This window comes from Anopheles gambiae, chromosome X, assembly GCF_943734735.2.
Source record: "Anopheles gambiae chromosome X, idAnoGambNW_F1_1, whole genome shotgun sequence".
Lineage (NCBI taxonomy): Eukaryota > Metazoa > Arthropoda > Insecta > Diptera > Culicidae > Anopheles > Anopheles gambiae.
Window position 1 is genome coordinate 2,320,046 of NC_064600.1, and position 21,302 is coordinate 2,341,347.

The 21,302-nt window shown below is 49.1% G+C and overlaps 1 protein-coding gene across 11 annotated transcripts in view; it reads left to right on the top strand.

Annotated features, from left to right (window-relative positions):
* Positions 1–21,302, top strand: part of LOC1272117 (serine-rich adhesin for platelets) — an 83,507-nt gene that overhangs the window by 55,820 nt on the left and 6,385 nt on the right. For 7 of the 11 annotated variants that reach the window (XM_061660470.1, XM_061660484.1, XM_061660477.1 and 4 more), the window contains 7 exons: positions 6,817–6,930; positions 9,841–9,983; positions 10,091–10,583; positions 10,663–11,420; positions 11,506–11,833; positions 15,658–15,756; positions 15,820–17,241. In XM_061660470.1, coding sequence (XP_061516454.1) covers positions 6,817–6,930; positions 9,841–9,983; positions 10,091–10,583; positions 10,663–11,420; positions 11,506–11,833; positions 15,658–15,756; positions 15,820–17,241 — 3,357 coding nt within the window. The remainder of the gene's footprint in view (positions 1–6,816; positions 6,931–9,840; positions 9,984–10,090; positions 10,584–10,662; positions 11,421–11,505; positions 11,834–15,657; positions 15,757–15,819; positions 17,242–21,302) is intronic. The other 4 variants (XM_061660514.1, XM_061660509.1, XM_061660524.1 and 1 more) reach the window with 1 other exon arrangement.

The following is a 21,302-nucleotide window of genomic DNA, read 5'->3' on the forward strand; positions in this document are numbered from 1 at the left end:
TTTAATTTAAAAGATTGGCAGCTCCCCTCGCCAAAGAAAAAATCAAATAATATAAGAACGCCCCCGTGCGTGCGGCGGCGGGGGCGCCCATGAAGCGCAAACTCTGTTTGGGCATTTGCGTTCACGTTGGTGAGTGAACGCATTGCTTAATATCGTAAATTATTGGGATAGGTTTTTTTGTTTGTTTGAAATGTTCTGCCTTCTTGTTGCTGTTCATTTGATTGGACCGTACTACAACGCCTTCGCCCAGGTTTGCCTCGTGTCCTCCTTATTTACAGTGGGAGAAGGGTGTCTGATTAGCCGGAAGGCAATTTTGCCGGTTGCCATTTTTTGTTGTTGTTGTTGTGTGTGTTCGCTAAAATAACGACTTTTCGATTGCTGTCGGGTGGTTAGGTTTGCTCCAAACTTAGATTGATTGTACCCAATCAAGGACATGGCTTCAACCAAAGGTGCAGAAACTTGTATGCGTGCGTGTGTGTGTTTGTTTGCACAACACCATCATCTTTTGTAGCCATATAGGGAAATGGCAGAGCGCGCCCATCCTTGGATATGGTTATGGTGAGGAGGATGTACGCCCATCGTAAAAGCTCCGCACCAGAGTGGTTGCACTGTGAAGAGCTCTGGTGGCATAAATGAGGTCATGTTGTGTGTGTGTGTTTTTTTTTAGGAAAGAGCTATAATAAAGTAAAGACAGGATTTTATGTAGTAACCTTAATGTAGAAGTTGCTGAACATCCCGAACGTTAAGAAATGAGGTGCTAAAGATTAAATGGTGTCTTGCAGGTCTTTCAATGATATCTCACTCAAACAAACTGTTAGATGCACACGTTGCACGGTACTGTGGTACTGCGAGGGAAGAGCACGGTGGGTACCGTGACCAAAACAAGAGACCTCAAGCGAACTCCAAAAAGCTCCGCCAAGCGAGGACGATGCGAATGACCGAATCCCGTGGGCCGGCCGACCGTTGGCCCTGCTCTTTGGGGGGGGAGAATTTCTGGGAACCCCCTGGGCGCGTCGACCGTTGGCCTTGCGGCGTTGCTTGCGCGGAGGCACACCACCGTGGATCCAGGAAATTATTGGAGTTCAACCTTCGCGCGCTCATTTATCATGGCGCGGCGGCTGCCTAGAACGGAACCTGCCCTTTTATGGAGTATATAGAGGCCCCGGCAGACACCTCGGAAAAGGGTCTGGGGAGGGAGGTGTTCCGACATCTTCCGACGCTACACAAGAAGAGACTACGGGACCCGGATACTGACAACTCCGGTGAAGTGCAATTGCGTGGCAATTGCGTAGGTGCACACTGGTGGAAGAAGTGTTTCGAACTTCTAAGTAGTGCTCTGCTTGTTTAGCAACGCTTCACTTTAATGGGAATAGGGTCCCTTATGCAGCAGGGTTACTGCGACGTTTTAGGCACTGTTGCATCTTCATCTGTTGAATGTCGGCAGTACCTGACAGTTGCCTAACTCAAGTAAGCAGATCAGGTTGATTTAGATTTGGAGTTCAATTCTGATCTTCCATGCACCGCAACACACGTTCGGGCCCTAAATCAACCGCTTGGAGAGAAGAACACCCCTGCCCGTATTCAATAAAACATGTTCTTGGGCTAGCCCGTTTGACTCTGGGGAGCGGTTTAGTTCCTTTCCCACACAGTCGGCCGATGATTCATTCTACCCGGTGGGACCTCTTCCGCCCACCGTTGCGATTTGTCTAGGTTGTTGTTTGGTGGTAGTTGTTGCTCGCTCGTAACTGGAGCGCTGTAACTTTCTTAGCGAGCCACAATTCAATTACTTTCTTTACCGGCGAGAAAGGAATCAAACGTAAACAAAAAAAAAAAAAAATAAAACATTGCAAAAAAGGTTTTCTTTTTACTTTTATCGCTCGATTGTAAAAACATCTCTGATTGCCCTCTCAGCGTCTCCGCGTCTGCTGCTCGGTGGTGAACTAATCGCGGAAAAAACAAAAGGCTCTAAAGTGAGTCTTGAGCGAGGCGAGCGAGGGAAGGGGTAACAATCGCAATCGGTTCGAGGCAATATCTTGGGCAATGGCCACCATCAAGTCGCTCGAAATATTGGATTGAAGACGGCGCCCGCCACAGCGTGCGGCATACTTCTCTCACTCTATCTTTCTCTTGGTGCTGCAGCAACCAAGAAGGGTTCGTTGAACAGTGGTTTTGTTTCCGAAAGAGCAATAGAAAAATGGCGTGGGAGGGAGAAAGAGCGGAGGGGCGAAAAAGAGCATTCAACTTGATGTGTTGCAGTTTTGTTGTGCAGATCGACAAACCAGTCGATTTTTCCATTTTCGCTAAGGCGTGAACCGATCCCAAGCCGCAAGCTCATCATCTCGCCTTTTCCCTTCCACCCGGTGCTCACTCTCCTGTACGTAGCCTCTCACGGGTGGTTTTGTGATCGTCTAGCGCAATGCTTCTTCTCGGGTGCGTTTCTGGCCGGGCGTTTTTGTTTTCTTCCGCCCCATGGGTGGAGCTTGGGCTCGCTCCCCACCCCTCTGCCCCCCCCCCCCCCCCCCGGGTGTTTGGTTCGCACCACCAAGCAGCAGCGCTAGTTCGCATTATTTAATCGCATTAAACATAATAATTCCGCATTAGCAAAATTGGTGACCGCGTCGCCGGGAGAGCAGCGCGTGGGAGGGTGTTGGGCACGGCGAGAAATAATTTCAGCATCGGTAAACCCGCCCGGGGTAAGTGAAAGCAACTGCCGGCGGTACAACCCTGCACTTTGCCGTTGGGACCGGGTGGTGTGCAGTAAGAAAAGATAGTGAAAAGAAGATGATTTTAGGTCTAAGTTGTTTTGCAAAAAAAGAGATTGAGAAGAAAAAACATTAAATTATAGATCGGAAAATGGTCGCTTCTAATAATTCTGACTTGCAACAAGAATTAGATAAGCAACGATACCAAAAAACAAGATGGTCAGGTGTTTGTGTTCGTGTCAGGATGAAAAATTGATGTCTACTTTAGCGAAAAAAAGAGTTATTTTTTCCTCCTCTTTCGTTTTGTAACAGAATTCAATTAACTCTCTCGCACAGGTTAGTAGCAGCTGCAGTCGGTGAGCGCACCGAATGAGTAAGGGGAGGAAGAGGACGAGGGGGGGGGGAGGCTACCCATTAACTTCGCCCCGGCTATCATTATGGCGCTTTGCTTTCCTGTTTAATTTCTAGCTAAAAAGAGCGCTAAAGAAAGAGTGTGTGTATGTGCAGTAAAACTCCACAGAGAGAGCGGGGGAGAGAGAGAGAGAGAGAGAGAGCGAAAGCGAGAAAAAGAGACAGAAAGGGGGGGGGGAAGTTTTGAACCAGAAGGAAGTTATTAGAAGAGACTTGATGATGATGATGGTGATGCGTGCGAGTGAGAGCACCGATTAAATGCGATTAGAAAGTTTGATTGTTGTGCTGCCACTAGCAGCGCAGTCCCCTCCTCCTCCTCCTCCTCCTTCGCCACCTTACGCGCGAAGAAGTGGGTGGATGGCTCCGGCTAAAAATGCAAGAAGATGATCGTGTAGCCAAAGCAAGAGTGATCATGAGAGTGCCAACGGACTGGAGAGTTTTTCTTCGAATAAAGACAAATCCGTTCTGGGGTTTCTGCCTTGCCAATATTGGCTTTGATAGCTCAATTTTTGAGTGAATTTGCCCTACATGCGACACTCGAAAACAAATCGAATCGTTAAGCGATTGAATTCGGCCAGCCAGATGGTGTAATGGGAAGCGTGCAGGACTTTCGTTATGGTCGGAAGTAGTTCAATTCTCACCTATATATGACACACAGAGGGGGCATGATTCTTGCTTTTGGATAGCAAAAAAGGGGTTGTGTTTTACTGTAATTGTGTTCTTCTTCTTCAGGGTCAAGGAACAGACCCCTTTATTCCAAAAATAAAACAAAGAAGAAGAAGTGCGATGAATTTAAAATTGATGCCGCCGCAGAAGCTGTCTTTCACTCGGCATCAACTTTAGACAAAATTAAATAATTCTCTAATCCGTTTTCGATCTTCTGTCAACTTATATTAGAATATTAGTGTCACCGTTTGGCAAGCGCGCGCAAGTTCACAAAATAACAAAAATAAAATAAATATATGGTAACGCTTGCGTAACGCGCACACCGTAACGCAGCGGCGGAATCGTTCAGGGCCGCCTTTTTTAATAATTGCTCCATCCAAGAATCGTGTCGTAAAACCAACGGGGACACCGGTCGAAAATGGACGAGCCATGATGGTACGAAACGATTGATCTGTTCGCTTCCCCGCCCTACTCCCCTTTGTTTTGTCTGTGCTATCCACTAGCACAAGGACGTGGGGTGTGTGTGTGTGTGTGTGTGTTGTGGATATTATGCGGGGGGAAAAGGTCCGCAAGGGTCGCTACCGGGCGGAGCAAAAAGTGGAATAGTGTGATTAGTGTCACGACACCGCGCTTATTAGGCGGCAGTAATAGGGCAGTATCGAAACCGCAGCCTACCCGATCGGCGCCTAATCAGACCGTTTTCGCCGGCGGCGCGCACCCCAATGTTGACAAAGGGCCTCCGACGGTATCTGGAGCGGCCGAGCTCGTCGCGATGGATGGAGCAATACGCCAAACCCGGCGGCCAGCGTTGGCGCACTGCCGGGGCAAGTTTTCAACAAAGAGCAGGCCCCCCTCCGGTGTGGATGGGTACATTATCCGCCCTTCTTCCCCATGCCTCAATGGTCAAGCACGCCACCGTGTCTAATAGTGTGTGTGTATGTGTGTGCCTTTGCTGGTATTGTAAAATCTGGAAAACCGAACAAATAATTAGCAAGCGCCTCAGCGCTTTCGCGGTGGCTCGCGGTGGTGTTGTGGCGTGTGTCTTGCAACCGGATGGAAAACTCTCGATAAAACCCCGATTGGATTGGTATTATTGAAGACGTTACGTCGTAAGTGCCGGGTACGGTGGCGTTACAAGGCGTTATTTGCCTTCGTTAAACTATCTTTGCGATAGTTTAACGAAACACACAGATTCGGAGATAAAAGATTTGAGTGAGGATGAAGAGGCAATCTGTGAAGTCCATACTTCGGGTGACTTCAATTAGTGCAGAAGCGATGTACGAAAAAAAAACCGGCCAATGTGTAGTTTTCAAAAGCGCAAAATTACACCAACAAAAGTGCAATCATCCAAGCGATCTTTTCCGCGTTGTGGTAAATGTTACGAAACAGTAATGCCACCGCACACTCCAACATATCCGATCGGTCTGGTAAAGGCGCTTTAGTTCACGTATCGTGCCTCACACAGCTTCTCCTCCCTTACGAGTGACGGTGATCTCTCTCACGTACCTACAGGCAAAGGGGTAAAAGATTTCCCGACGGGCCCGTCAATCGGTTGTCGATAAACAATTTTCCGATTTTTTCCACCTCAGACGTCACTCTTCGATCTCTGCTGCGCCTACCTTTCCACAGAAAAATGTACTATTTCATCGCCTTTCCCAAACGACTCGGCACGACTCGAGACGGTCGGACAATGCAGACCAAAAGGTGCCAGGATTAGTGCACAAATCCAAAAAAAAAAAAAAAAACCGATTGCGCCCTGCTGCTGGCCCTTTTTGGCTTGCCCTCGTCCCCCGGGGGTTTTCGTCTGTGTCCAATAATTTAATGAGATCTGCCCGGCGCTCGCGCTCGCCCGATGAAAACATTAGACAGGCGGGCGAGTTGAGACGCGGATGAGAAGAAGTGCCAACGAAATGAAACAACAGCACACCCGACCAACACATACACTGGTAACGTTCATCGCTTCATTGGATTACAGAGGAAGTTGTGGCCCGGTGTGTGTGTGTGTATGTTTGTGTGTATGTGCCGACTACTTGTGCGCCTCGTGCAGTTACACAGGGCACGGCGTTTGTAGGGCAGACCGTGAAAAAAAGCAAAAATGCGTGACCGCAACAAGCGAAAGTCACCGTCACCGATCGGATGTGACAAACGCGATTTGTGCAACCATTTCAGCCAGTGCGCACGCTCGCCCGTTCCCTCCACACTTTCCCACCACGCTATCGCGTTTGTGGTTATGCTCTCGTTTGATCGGAATCGGTTTTTGTCGCTTGTGCGGCTGCTGTTCAGTTTGTGCAAGTGTTTTTCTTTTCTTTCCATGCTCTGGTATTGTTATTGCATGCGTCTTTGACGGACGTGTTAGAGGGCGCGTGATCGAGATGTGTGTGTGTAATGGGCACTGCCCCGATTGCCAACTTCCCCGTGGGGGCTGGGTGTGGTGGGCTCCGAACCGAAAAAAACTGTACGCCGAATTTGCGCGCCCGCGGGACAGTTTGATGGGCAGCGAGGATGCTGGGAAATGAAACGTAAGATTGACGGAGATGTACATGAGGCTTACAAAAAAAAAAACTCCAGTAAAATAGCACCAACGAAAGTGAAGCCGAAGCTTCCAGACGAAAGGCGAAAATAGCGAACAATATTTTTCCTCCATCAACAACCATTCGATTGCGAACATTTTCTTATTATCTCTATCTCCAGTCCATAGACTCGCAGCCTCGCTATGGGGAAGCTGCCATGCAGCCGTTGCTAGTAATCGTTATATCATTTGGGCCCTGCTCGAAACGGCACAAATGCTAATCGTGATTCATTTGCTCGATCGAAAGCCATTCCGCCATCGGTGCAGCGAAGAGAGTTCCATCTGCTGTGCCGTGTTATGATCGCATCGTGACGGCTTAATTGCACAACCGATGCTATTATGCATCAATCATTGGGAAAAAACAACACACACACAGCCGTACAGCGACTTGTGTGCTTCTACCATCTGTATCAATATCGCTTACCCTAATCATTTTCCATTGCTCTTTTTCCCGCTTCTGTTCCACAGAGTGACCTGTGCTCACTTGTTCCGCGACCTGGTATGGAGTATGTGCCATTGAGGACTCCAGCTGCCGAGACGTACCACTATCATCACGTCACCGATCAAACAAAGTCACTACAGGTAAGGACGACTCACGTGTGTGTACCCACAAGAAAATAGGAATTGTGAGCATTCTGTAGCGTAGGCTTCAGAAGATATTCAGGCATTCGTTGAAGGTTGAGATCTTCGTGGAAATAGAAGTCTGCTAGTTACATTACGACTTCAGCTTCTTGCTTGCGTAGGAGTAGATGTCTGCACAAGAAGAACTACATTCAAGATGTCACCTGGATATAGGAACTGCTAGTTCGCAATCCAATAGTACTCCAATGAAACTTAAATCCAATAATTGATATCATGTTTTGCAATTTTGGAGTACACTGGGTAGGAGCTAATTCAAATCCCGTTTGACAGGTTTAGGTTAATGTTGGATTATTGGGTTTTCAGTACATTGCTCCTTATGAAGAATTATTGAGCTCCCTCAGATGGGCAACGATACAAAATTTAGAGCTGCAAGGTTCAACTTCGGTAACACAAAAGTACCGATTTACGAGCGCATCTATAAACCTGCCGAAGGTTAGCTTACGCAATGCATTGCATCGAATGGCTTAGTGTCAAAGTCTGCTCGGTGCTAGCAGCCTTCCCCTACATGGTGACAAAATTGTGGGGTCCTACCCAGCGCTCGCAGAACCATCGCAGCCAGCGACGAACACCACATCACCCCCACGCAAAGATGAGCCCGGTCGATTACGCGGGGTGGGCCTACCCCAACTCACACATCATGCTTTGCCCCATGCGCTAGCCAATCGCCAAGAAGCGAACGGTGGTACCGGCGCAGTTGTAAAATGGGTGCAAATGGTGATGCAACTACGCGGCCCGGTCGATTGCCGTCGATGGCTGCCGGCTAACCTCCGGCTGCTCCTACATCGGAAGCAGCGTGCAAAAAAAAAAAAACGGGGTATAATACCTTTAGATCCTTGCTACGCTCCCCTTGCCGGTGGTGTTTCGAATGCGAACACATACACCTCCGTAAATCCACGCCACGGTTTTGCCGGGCGTTTGGAACTTTATTCAGGTGGGCCAGAACGGAGAAGAAGGCGTATTGCAATACGCAAATGACGAGGGATGTATATTGTGTTACCAATCGTCTTTTTGCGTCTTGCCTGGTGCTCAGCTCCTCCCGTGGCTTACACGTGTGGCATATAAGAGCTGCATAGGTACACCTCCGGCATGTGTGGATGTGTGGCATCAATTTAACTCCTTTGGCTTCCCATTAGCCCACAAACGCGATTAACACCGTCTAGGCTCTGCATTTCTACATGTGACTGTAGAAAGGCTGTACAGAATAGAATAGATATTACATTTCTTTGCATTTTCTCCAAACCCAGATACCAAGGTGTAGAGATCAGGAATAGGACACAGGAATAATTAAAACAAAAAGAGGAAAATACATTAAAAATATCAAAAAATTAAATAAGGGAGTAAAGCGGTAGGATTCGTCAAAATCATCTACGTTAACGTTCAATTTGAGTACCGATAATGCAAGATAATAGTAACAAAGGAAAATAAATCAAGCAAGAGCGAAAACGAAAAAGGGGCGAGAAAGCACGGAAAAAAGGAAACGGTGGATACCGGATCGTCAGTCTTGTGATTGATCTGAACCAGAAAGCAGCAAAACCAAAAATGCAGAATTCGGCGAGCAGAAATCACCACACAAGGAGGGTTTGAAAATGTGAATTTTTGCTACATTCTATGTTCAATATCAGTGTAATTTAGTAGCTACACAAATCGACCGGACGACCGACTGCTAGCGATGCATAATTCATGACAAAATCGTTCACAGACAGCAAAAAAGACGCTTCGAAACGTAGCAAACTCCATCGATAATCACCATAGCTCGTATCAACCAAGTCATTTTTTGTAGATTTTTTTTTAACACGAACGTCCCCACTTTACATTCCATTCTGACCGTAAGGAGTGACCTCAGCGACCAATGGTTTTTTTATTACAATGAATTGATTAAAGCATTTTGATGTTTTTTTTTTGTAATTTGTGTTGGAATTCTTTTAAAATTGGTAATTTTACTTTTTACAGCTTTTGTGGCTGCGTTTGTGTTAAAGTACAGTTTAGAAACTTTATAGCATTGTTTATTTTGAGAAAATCAAACAACCCGTTAAAATTACCCCGAAACTACCCAAAATCGTAATAAAAATGTCCTCTCCTACAAATGTCATTTCATGATGATCCTTACTGTCAGTTTGAAATGTGTGTAGGTCTCAAGTTAGATTTGACATATCGGCGCTAGCGTTAACCGACCTTAGCTGTGTACACCTTGTTTACCAGCCCTGCGGTGTGCACTGGTGAAGATAGCACAGGAACAAGAAGAGCAATATCTAGTAGCCGGTGCGCGAACGATTGTGAGACAGAGTTTCAGATCAGAAGAAGCTGTATAGGATTGATTTAGCAAAGAACTTGTTGTATTGAAAAGAGAACGTCGAAATGAACCAACAGCAGCAAATAGAAATGCTACTGCAAGTGCACCGGTGCGCCAGGAAGGTTATGGTACGTTAGTGGAGAGAAAACAAACAGGGGGATCGTTGCTGAAGGGACTAATCTGAGGCCATAGCGCTTCCGCATACCCCGGAGCGCTTTCAGCAATGGAGAGCAGATATCTTCCGTTTAGGGTTGTTTCGCCTAGTTTCTTGCGCTTCCGGTTAGCTTAATTTGGTGTCCGGCTTATTAGTGTATTTCGTTTCAAGTCGAAGTCAACTTCCAAGACGTCCCAACGCACAAGATGCGCTGTGTAATTTTAATCAGCGTGAGATCTGGGCTTGCTTTGATATCGCTCGTCGTGAGGAATGCTGTTGAGTGCCAGCGGCCCGGAAAGTCAACCTCAGCAAGAATAGTGAACGCATTCCAGAAACGCAGCTAACAAACGAGTACACTCATCATTCTCTTTGTTTAATTGTTTTCGTTATCTGTCGTTTGTTGCAGGATTTGCAGAATGAAGTCGCCGCTCTACTGGAGTTCCGTGATCTGGTTATTGAAACCTTTCCCGATCTTAAATCGAAGATGGCTTCCTCAGCGGCGAACAGTACCCTTACCGGTCTACCATCGACCTCATCCCTGGGGAGTCGGTAAGTGTAGGCCGCGAGCGCCTGGCAGCTTCGATTACATTACTGCCGCGTGTAACCAACCATATCTAATGTCCCTTTGTTTTCGTCCTCTTTCCTTGCCCTGGCAGACGTGAGTGGGAGCCGGGAATACGGATCCGGCGCAAACTAACGCCGAAGGAGGTGAGCTGCACGGATGTCGGTGGCACGGGCGGCAGCAGCAGTAGTATAGGCGGGAGCGGTACCAACACCAGTACCGCGATCATTCCGGGCACTGTGGGCGATGGGGGCGGTCCGTCGGCGGGCAGCGCTAGTGCTACCGGCCCGGCTACGGCCACCACCGGAGCCGGCGCAACGAACGTGTCCGACCTGGGCCATCATCATCACCACCACCAGCATCAACAGCAGCAGCAGCAGCAGCAACAGCAGCAGCAACAGCAGCAGCAGCAACATTCGTCGTCCTCGCTGATTCGCAGCCGAAGCAACTCCCATAGCGGTAAGAAGGAACCAAAGAGCGGTGAAGGCAACAACGGCAGTGTGATACAGGATTCGGGCTTCTCGAACGAGACGTCCTCCTCGAAGGAGACGCACAGTGCGGCCTCCTCGACGAGCGGTGCCGTGCAGGTAAGCATGTGAAGGGCGCTTCTCGCTGTGTAGCTTTCTTCGACTAACGTTGCCTCCGCTGTTGTGCACTCTCTTCTAGGGAACGCTCATCCTGCCCACGGCAACCAACCGGCTGGCGGCGGAAACTGGCGGCGAGCTGTGGAATCTGCTCGATGTGATACATAGGAAGAGCAGCCGGCTCCGGGAGGAGGTCGAGCTGCGCCTGGAGCGGGAGCGACCTAGGGGAACAACCAATTTAGCTATTAGTAATCATCATGCAACGGCGCTGCATCACCACCGCCACCATCATCAACTTCATCACCATCTGGCGCAGGGGGGTAGCGTCGCTGGCGCCGCCGCCGCCGCCGCCACTGCTGTGGTGGGTGGTCCGGATGACAACAACATCATCATACACCACAGCAATCCGGCCGCTGGTGCGTCGAGTGGGACGACGCTGGTGCCGGTAACGTCGTCCAGCAGCAGCAGTAGCAGCAGCAGCAGTGTCACCGCGACGACGGTGGTGGTATCGCCCGGTGGTGCACCGGCCACCACCACCACCACCAGCACCGTCACTGGCAAAAGCTACCACCATCAGCACCAGCCGGACGGTACCGATCACGATGTACAAATACTGCGCAAGGAGCGCGACCGTCTGCTGGACAAGCTGTCCGAGTACGAGGCGGAAAAGCTGGCCGGCTGCATCCAGATGGCCAAGATGCAGGCCGAGCTGGACAAGCTGACGGTGGCGCGCGACCCGCACCACCAGCAACTGGCGGTGGTGGCCAACAGTCAGAAGCAAGAGCTGAGCAGCAAACTACATGATCTCCATCTGCAAACTGTAAATAGAAGTGCGTCTAGGTAAGTGTTTCGGTTGGGTACATCTTTCACCTCTCCCCCCTGCTTATTTTAATAAAAAATTTGTCTCTCTCCCTCTTTATTTCAGTTCACCCGAGACTATTAAACAGCCGGCGACCGTATCGCAACAGCAGCAAACGTCACCGCAGCTACTTAAGACGATGGCGCGGTACCGCAAGCCGTCGGACGAGCCGGCGGACCCGCTGACGGGCGGTGACCCGGTGCTGCCGGGCGACGACCACCACCTCGGCACGGAGGTGGACACGCGTGCGGTCGGCTGGCTGGACGGGTTTCTCGGGCTGCCGTGGGTGCCGCGGGTTCGCTCGCTCGACTCGAAGAAGATCGCCGCCATCCTGCTCGAGACGAATGTGGTCGGGCTGCAGCGGCATCTGCTGACGATGACCGTACAGAATCAGGTAGGACATATGCTAGGCATGTCTGTGGGCTTTTGGTAATTGCTGTTGTGCAACAGTGCACGCAACAAAGCGCGCCAGTAGGTGACGATCGACGGGGTAGATCGACTCTGTTTGTTTTTTTTTTTCTTTTCATTTCCGCATAAGTTCGGGATCGTGAACTCCGCCGCTACTGTATAATTTTATTCTAAAAAAAACCCGCCTGCCCCGTTGCGCGTATCCCGTATGCGGAGGGGTTTACGTTTCACTAACGGATTGTGTGTTTGGGGCTTCTACCGCCTTGCCGCGGGTTATTAATGCGTACCATTACCGCTAGAATCGAGGGCCAGCGAGCCGCAACGAACCAATTCCAACTTGTTTGTGTGCACTGTGCGGTCCATTTTCGGGCACTGCGTTAGACGCGCAGGTTAGCAACCTCTCGTTGTTGAATTCATTTTTTTTTTTTTAATAATTTCCACAACCACATTCCACGTATGTGAATCCGTGGTGCATCCGTGTATTTGCAGTGATTCTCAAAGCGATCCCTACCAGTGGACGATAAGAATGAAACAGTCCACAGATTGGTCACCGTTGTCGGATTAAATTTTATGCAAATTTTGGAAGCAATGGTCTATCCGTGTGCGTGCCCTGCTGGGTCGTTTTACCTGCCTGCCTGGTATGTTGTGTTGCCCTGCTGATGGGTGCTTTGTTCGCGATTGGGTTTGCCAATCATGGCGATAGTGGCAGGTGTGGCCCCGAGGGCCGGTCATTGGTCGAAATGTCCCGCTTGGAGTGCTGCCTCATTGTGCCCTAGAAACTTCCACTGGCGATGGTATTGCATCGAAGCTGTATTGCTACCTTTTGCCTGACCGGACCGTTCAAAAAGATCATCTATTATTCAATTCTATTCAATCATTTAACCCCCATTCCCCCCTGTACAGGGTGTGGACACTGCTGTGTGGTAAAGTTCTTCCGCACCGAGCACAACCCCTTTGTGCCACCTGTGACGTCAGCAGCGCTGTGCAGAAGGTGACAAGCTTTTTGAAAATAGTTCTTTGGGCGCATGGACGCATATGAAGAGCGAAATGAAATTCAAATCCCACCTCAGCCGGTCTGTGACATAGACGTCTGTCCCAGCCCTCTTCAAAGTGCTATTTTTTTTTTTTTCGTGGGGAGAGTGGAGAACGATCGTTACATTGTACATTGTGTAAAAATTGCGCGCACCCATTAGGCCGTGACTGCACGTGGTTGCCGCACGCATCCGGTTTTGCCGCTCACGCGAACGGCTGTGAGAGGCAGGCACTGGAAAAAAAGGGCCCATCAGCATCATGAGGTGTGTCCCATAGCCTCACCCCGGTTAATCATCCTGATTGTGTGATGTGTTGTGAGCGCTAAACTGTCTTGGGCCGTGCCGTGTATCCCACACGTTAGTTCAACCCTATCACCGGCCCGATGAATGGTCAGCGAGCAGATCGGTTCCCCTTTCCCTTACCCTCTCAGAAGACCTTCGTTTGGTATTGGATAGATTATTTGATCGTTACCCGTGTTTTTTTTTGTTTTGCTATTGTTGCCCTGCTGCCGCCGTTGCTTTGCTAATGTCGTGCTACTTGTTTTCTCAAAATCAAGAGCCCTCACCCGATTAGTCAATCTAATTTGATGGGTGGCCATTTGACGCGGCAAGGCGCTAACGGCAAGGAACGAATCGTAAATGATCGTCGTCGTCGTCGCCGGTGTAACCCCATTATTGTTCTCCTCTCCTTGTCTGTGGTTGGCACGTCGTCGTTTGCCCGAACAGAAAAGGCATGGAATTAAGTGAATGGGTGAAATTTAACAAGACAATTTCGGGCTCGAAACGAACTGGGCTGATTAATTGTTAGCACTGTCGGCGAATCCAAATGGGGGAGTGAGTGAGTGGGATGTCTTTCTTTAGAGTTTTTTTTGGGGTCGTTTTCGTCGCATCTCTATCGCCGAACGATTTGTTACACAGTGACTAATTCAGCAGCTCTGGTAACCTCAGCTGAAACCGATTTGTTCCTACACTAAGTGTAGAGCTCGCTTAAGAGATACAGCTTGGCCGTCATAATGAGGAATTCAAACATATTTCATGATAGTGTACGAATGATGGTCTCATACACCTTCTCTCGAGAGCAACAACAAAAAAAAAGGAACTAATCAGTTTGGTAACGCATTCAAGCACATGGAATAGCCGCTAAAAAAGGGAACCAGAAACACGTGACCATGTGGTGCGAATTACCGTTCGATGGCGCAAACAGTTGCAAAAAAAAAAATGCTAACGGGAAACACCCATTGCTTTGCCCTTGCTTTGTAGCTTAACAGGCCTATTTTTGTTGTTGTAAGCGATGCATTGTAGCTTCTTTTGCTTTTAACGTATTTTTTTTTATCGCGCGTTCGTTACTTCGTCGTTGCGAGGCGACGAACGGTGAAGAATAGGGAAGGAAAAATAAGATAATGCTTTGCCTAGTGTAGTAGGTAGCAGATTGCAATAAATTAAGTTATGTGCGTCCCATTGTGCGTCGTTAAAAAATCATCAACCTCACCAGCGTCCTAGACGATCACACCTTTAAAGCGTGTTTAGCTTTCCATTTCGCTCAATTTCCCATTGCACGTGTGTTGCGCCACGGGGAGCAGCGCCAATAATTAAGCAACCGGTGGAGCCGAGCACACAACACACGAAAACCATTTCCTTTAATTGTTGATCATAATTTCGCGTATCGAAGTAAATGTTCGATAAGCAATAATCGGTACATTAGCTAATAGCAACCCGCTACCCTACCCAACTGGGATGACTAGGAGTGACTCAGATACTTTGCGGCGTCCAGTGGGATTTAACATTTGAAGTCACACTTTAACCCCATCGGGGACAGGTCAGTGTCCCGTTGAGGGAATTTCTTCCCGAACCGTCATCTAGTTTAAGTGGCGCGACATCAAAGGCAATGCATCGGCGCGCGTAGGTGGTGGTGGATTCATTTTAATGGAATCACTTTCGCTCTAACGTGTCCCAACTAAGAAGGTGGAAATGGAGCAACTTTGCTGGAGAGATGACAGTAAAGGCTGCCAATCAAATCGAAATGGCGCCGGTCTGTAATCGGGGAGTATAAGCTAGACGGGACGAAGGAGTAGATAGGTATAGAGATAATGGTTTGAAAATGTAACTAGTTGATAGAGTTGATCGCAGCTCCATTTCCGTTCTAGAGCTCCCAAGGGAAGTCACAGCTGACTGCAATGTGTTCCCATCGATTGCTTTTTCGGTTAGATGCACAGTGAAGTTTCCTAAAGGGGCGAGCTTACAAAGACTATCATCTTTGGGAAACTAAATCAGCGTGTAGTTATGGAGTATCCAAGACACCAGACGTTGAAATAAGATCGTCTTTGATTGTTGATTTGAATATTTCTGTGAACTTTGATTCTTGAAGTCATGTTAGGGAGTCTAGGCGCCTAATACTCTAGACAGACATGAAGGCCTATGGATATTTTTGAGATTTGAACCCACGATGGGCATGTTGTTAAGTCTAGTTGACGATTGTACTACGGGACTGCTCCAATTATCCATCTTACTCCATCTTAAACTTTGAGAAATTAGGAGACTTCGAGAGCTTTGGGAGTAATTCTTGAAGAGACTTGACTGCATTCATGGCAAGAACCTGCCCTTGTTCTACTTTTTTCAAACCATACAGAAGAGATTATGTGTGGAGCATCTTCCAGTAAAAAAGTTACTGCAGGCAAAGCAGTTTGTGCTCTTAAAGCTCTCTGTTCTTGTTGTTTTTAGTGTAGTCAACCTGCTAGGATCGCTGAGTAACGTTTACTAAACTTCTTTCTTCTTCTCACAGATATTACAGCAACGGTTGGATCAGGCGACCCGGTCGCGCATTGCCCTAAAGGAGCGGCTCGAAAAGTCGAAGGAAGACGTAGACGATCTACGGTTTCAGGTAAGAGAAGCAAGAGGTGGCCCACGAACGCAATTGTACAATTTCCTTTTCAATGCCTTTTAGCTGAAGGAGAAATCGATCGAACTCGAAGGTACCAAGGCGCAGCTGCGTGTGATCGAGTCGAAGTCGACGAGCAAATCGGTGCCGTCGTCGACGGTCGGCAGCCCGGAGCGGACCGCCGCCTCCGTGTCGTCGTCCTCGCCGCCGCCGCCCACCTCGCCGATGCTGTCCGCGTCGCACACGCACCCGCAGCTTCATCATCACCACCCGCACCACCACCACCACCATCACCATCATCCCCACATGCTGCTGGGGCTGCGGGGCGAGAGCGGGCCGCGCCTGCTGCAATCGTCCTCCCAGGTGTCGACGCCCTCCATGAAGGCGATGACGCCGGTCGCGATGGATGACATCGTTGGGCAGCAGCAGCAGCACAACAGCAGCACCGAGTCGACCCAGGATCAGCCCGACCGGGACGGCAGCATAGGGGCGGCGGGTGGTCGCCTCTTGCTACATCAAACTCCTCCCCAGCAGCAGCAGCAGCAACCGCAACCACCGGAGACGCCCCGTCGCCGACCGTCAAAGATACCGCTGCCCGGGACGAAGGGTTCGGCCGCACCGAAACCCCCGACCGGGCGCAACTTTTCCGCCACACCTACCCCGACCACGCCGACCGCACCGGTCCAGCGTCCGCTCGGCGGTGGCTCGTCCGGACCGCCGTCGAACCGTAGCCTCACCAAGAGCACCGGCAGCCTGTACGTGAAGTCAACCGACACGGCCAGCTCGTTCGGCCAGCAGCAGCAGCAGCAGCAGCATCAGCACCACCACCATCACCAGCAGCAGCAACCGCCGCAACCGATGGCCCGGACGCGCGACACGACCAGCACGAGCAGCGGCAGCCTGTACCGGGCCGACTCGGCGCTCAGCTGGCGCACCAGCAAGGACACGCCGTCGCTGGAGAAGTCGCGCTCCTCCTCGATACCGGTGTCGGCCGCCGGCAGCAAGGGCAGCAGCAGCAGCAGCGGCTCAGCGCCACCGTCCTCGCCCGCCGCCAGCACGCGCACGTCGATGGGGATGCCGCCGCCGCCGCCGGTCCCGCCGTACGGGATCGTGTGCTCCTCGCCGCAGCCGCGCGCCAAGCGCGACAATCTCACCAGCAAGGTGAAGAACTGTGATTCGCTGTCCCGGTTGCAGTCGGCCCAGGTGTCCACGTACGGGATGCTCGCGACCGGCAGCAGCAGCAGCACCGGCGGGCAGCAGCTGAGCAAGTCCGGCTCCCGCAAGGAGCTTGGTGCCGCCAGCCCGGGCAGCGGGCCCCCCGAGCGCAAGGGAAGCACGGCGGGCGGTGGTGTCGGCGGTGGCAGCACCGTCCTGCGCCACGCCTCGACCGCCTCGATCGGGTCGACCGGCCAGTCGGACGATTCGGCCTCGGTAACGGCGTCCACCAGCACCACCACTACCACCACCACCAGCAGCAGCAACGTGAAGGTACGCAACCGTAGCTGGCTGAACTGGCTGAAGATGTAAACGCCACCCTGCTCCCGCCAGCCACCGGCCACCCCCCCCCCCCCTGAATGCATGACAGTGGGGGATGGAGACGAGGGAACGGGCGGGGTGTGTGTATGTGTGCGCGTGTGTGTGGATACGGAGGTGACAGAACGGGACGGTCGTCACCACACACCTCCTTTCATCACCATTCCAAAACCACTCAGCAAAACACCATCTTCACCTTCACCAAACCACCGCCACACAACCGACACCACCATCATCTCAACCGCGCGAGTGTCCGGCTGGAGTTTTCCCGCTGTAGTGCAGAGGACATCAGCCAGAGAGAGATAGAGAGCCAGAGATAGAGAGCGAGAGAGAGAGAGAGAGAGAGAGAGAGAGGGAGCGATAAAAGGGAATGATTTGAGGAGGGAAACCCCCAGGAGAAAGGAAACAAGCACGCGTGCGGCACTGTGTGTTTGTGTGTATGTGTGTGTGTGTGTGTGTTTGCTCTCCCGTTTTTGTTTAGTTTATGTTAATAAGTTTTCTGCCTCTTCTTCTTGTACTTCTTCGTCTCCCTACGATCTACTGCTTCCTGCGGCACGTCTCGCGGCTGTGCTTGTGCTCGCTTTCGGCAGCTGCGTAGCGGCAGGGTTAGGACAGCTTAGCAAAGAGGGGGGGGGGGGGCGATGTCCTCTTTACCCCGCTTTACCCTCTCTTATTGTATCGCTTTAGCGCCCTCGAACGTACAAGAGCGCAGCTGGTACACACCTTACTCCGGGTTGGGTGGGTTTTTTCGCGGTGCATTCCAGTGCAGGGTTGCGTAAAATAGGACAAAACTGGAGGGCCAAAAGATTTTAGCGTATTGCGTATTTACATTCCAGCGGATGTGCTGTGCCCTCCCCCCCCCCCACTTCCAGGAACTGGCGGGAACGATCTAGGGAGCCAACTCTCGTTTCGGTTTGACACTCTTCTTTTCTCGTCCTTTTTCTCTCTTCCTATTTTGCACGTTTCACCCAGTGTTCTTTGCAGTCTCCCCCCCCCTTTTAGTTTGACTATAGTAAGTTTGTGTTCGTCTCTGTTTGTTTGTGTCGCAGCTACAGCTCCAATTAAAACACCATTACAAACAATTGTTTTCCTTTTGCGTCTACTATTTCCGTTGCGAATGTGCGTGTGTGTGTATTGAATGTTTGAGATAGTTGACTGTGTGTGTGTGTGTGTTTGTGTGCGTATCTGAGCTGAGTTTTTGGAGATGTGTGGGTCGGCAGGGATGGGGGAAAACCGTGGGATTTCATTTTTTTTTTGTGTGTTCGTGTAACGGCAACCGGGAAGGGCGGTTTTGTGTACGTCATTAAGCGCATGCATGATGTGTGTTTTTGTTGTATTTTACTCTACCGAGCCTGCCACATGTGTTGTGTGTGTGTGTGTCTGAACTTTCTAATTCTCTCTAAAAAAAAAACAAAACAAAATGCGTGACCCCGAGTGTCCAAAGCTGCCCCCGTGAGTCAGCAACGAGATATCACCCGTACCCCAAAAGCGCAATGCCTTAAAGATAATGTGGCAGCGAGCGGCAAAAGTTGCGGACCAAAACACCTCAGAAAGAGAGATACAGTGAGAGCGATACAGAGAGAAATAGTGATGCAATCCTCCGCTCCAGGATACACTGCCCAGAGTTTTTCGGCTGTTTGGCTGGGCAAGCAAAACGCCGTCCATGCTAAAGCGCCGACCAAGTGAGGAAATGTTACACAACTACTGATCGGCAGAGTGGACGGACGGCAAGCAGCAACGATCAGCAAGGGCAACAGTGATGCTGAAAACATGGACATGCGCCGACGGTTCCTGCTGCGCCCCACCGTTCGCATACCGGCCACAGCGAGGCCAACTGCGCCCGACTACTACTACTAGCATTTTCTACTACCCATTACTACTACTACTACTACCACTACTACCCACTACTACTACTAGTGCTACTACCACCGCCACCACCACCACCACCACCACCACCAAGAACAGCAACAACCACCAACCACTACTACTACTACTGCCATTCCTCTAGCGCGTGTGTGGTAGCCTACCTGTTTCTTCTTGTTTCGTAAGTCCTCTTATTTTGTTTCATTTTTGTATTTTTGTTTTCGATTTTTGTTTTATTTTTCGTTACCCGTTTTGTTGTTGTGTTTTCTTTCCACATCCTCTCACCCAACCCTCTAAACCCTATCTCCGAGCGCAAAGGGCAAAAATGACCACGTTTGTTCCCTGTTTTGGTTTTTTTTCCTTTTTCAAAATATTTCATTCTATTCCATTCCATTACCCTACCACCCTTTTCCTCACACCCACAGCACTCCGTTTCTGCTCCCTCTCTTTCTCCCTAAAAACTGGGCCGAATTTCCATTTTGGTGTTTAGTGTGTGTGTGTGTGTATGTACAGTACTCTCGACAGCTTTTCACCCCACTCCATCTTGCATTCTTGGTTTCCGTAGCGCTTTTTTTTGTTGTTGTTCACTACTTTAAGTCTCATTGTACAATCAACTTTCAACCAGCTGTTTGTACACGAATTTTCAACTTTCTTCTATTCACCCTTCACTTTACATCTTCTATTCCTCACCACTGCTCTGTTTTCTGCAATCGATTTTTTCCGCCATTTTCTCACCCAATGCGTCCCAATTCTTTGTATACATTTTTCTGCGCCCTTTTTTTTCCATCATCCACTTTACATCTTCTACCTCTTTTTACATTTTTATTCTTCCACACTCATGCGCTATCTGTTTCCATTCGTCTGTCCTTTCCCTCACCGTCACCATACTTTTTCACCCATTTCATGCGTTTTGGATATACGCTTGGTAAAGCATTTTGTGGCTGGCTTTTAGTTGGTTGGTTTTCTTTTTTTCCATTTTTTAGTTTTGGTAATAGTGTTGCCATGTAGTAGTAGCATCCCGTCATTTGTTTTAAGTTTTGCGCATTTATCTTCATTCCAGCTTGTGTACTAGGTTTTGGGGTCTTACGGTTTCAGTAGTCACCACCACCATCACGTGTTTTCGTATGTGTGTGTGTGTGTGTGTGTTTGTGCTGCATTGTTTTTAGTTTCATTCATGCCTCATTCATCATCACTTCACCCTATTGCTTGGCAGCTAGACCAAGAAACAATATCGTAATCCCACCAACAAAGGGCAACATAGTTGTAGCAGTATAGACATCTGTTCAAGAGAGACATTTTGTGTGATGTCTAGAAGATATTTTCTTGAGCTCAATTTGCAAAGAGATTTGTCGTATGATATGAACAGAAGTGCAGAATGCTCTGCAGCTGCTTCCTTAAACTTAGCGAGAGCAAATGACTCGAGAAGGTTACAGTTTAGTACATTCATTGCCATACAAGACTAGCTGACATTACTGCCGCCTTCCGAATTGCCACTTTCAAAGATTAGCCCATTGTACGTACGGATAAGTAGTGCTCTAGTGTTAGTTATCTCGAACCTACCGCAGTAGAACAAACGTTTTCCCCCTTCCCTATACCATCCCAACGTCCCTCACTAATACCAAATCAGGCTCACTTGCTCATCCCTATCTCCTATCGTCATATTCGGATCATTATTTCCTTTCGTTGAATATGGTGGAGAACGTGTACTTATCTGTTCCAATTGGTACGATTACTATGAATGTTATGTATGTATGTATGTGTGTGTGTGTGTGAGGTTGAGAGTGTTTGTGTGTTGAGTGTATACAATTCATACAATTCATTATTTTTGTTCTTACTTATCAGTTCCATCATTTGTTTGTATTTCTATTTTAAGAACAGCACAACAAAATTACAAAATTCATAATTGTATGCCTCTAGCATATGTCTCATGTCTGTTGTGTTTATAGTTTTGTTTTATTTCATTTCTGTTATCGGTTGTGTTATCTACCTTGACCTTCTTGACGGACGTTTGCGAAAAAAAGTGTATATAATATTTTCAGGACATTTAATCCGTTTTTCCAATTTTGTTTTTGGGCTCGAACTCACATTCTTCAAAGTTGAAAACTGAACATCGCGGTTCCAAGTATGTTATGTACCTCCACTATGAAGTTTGA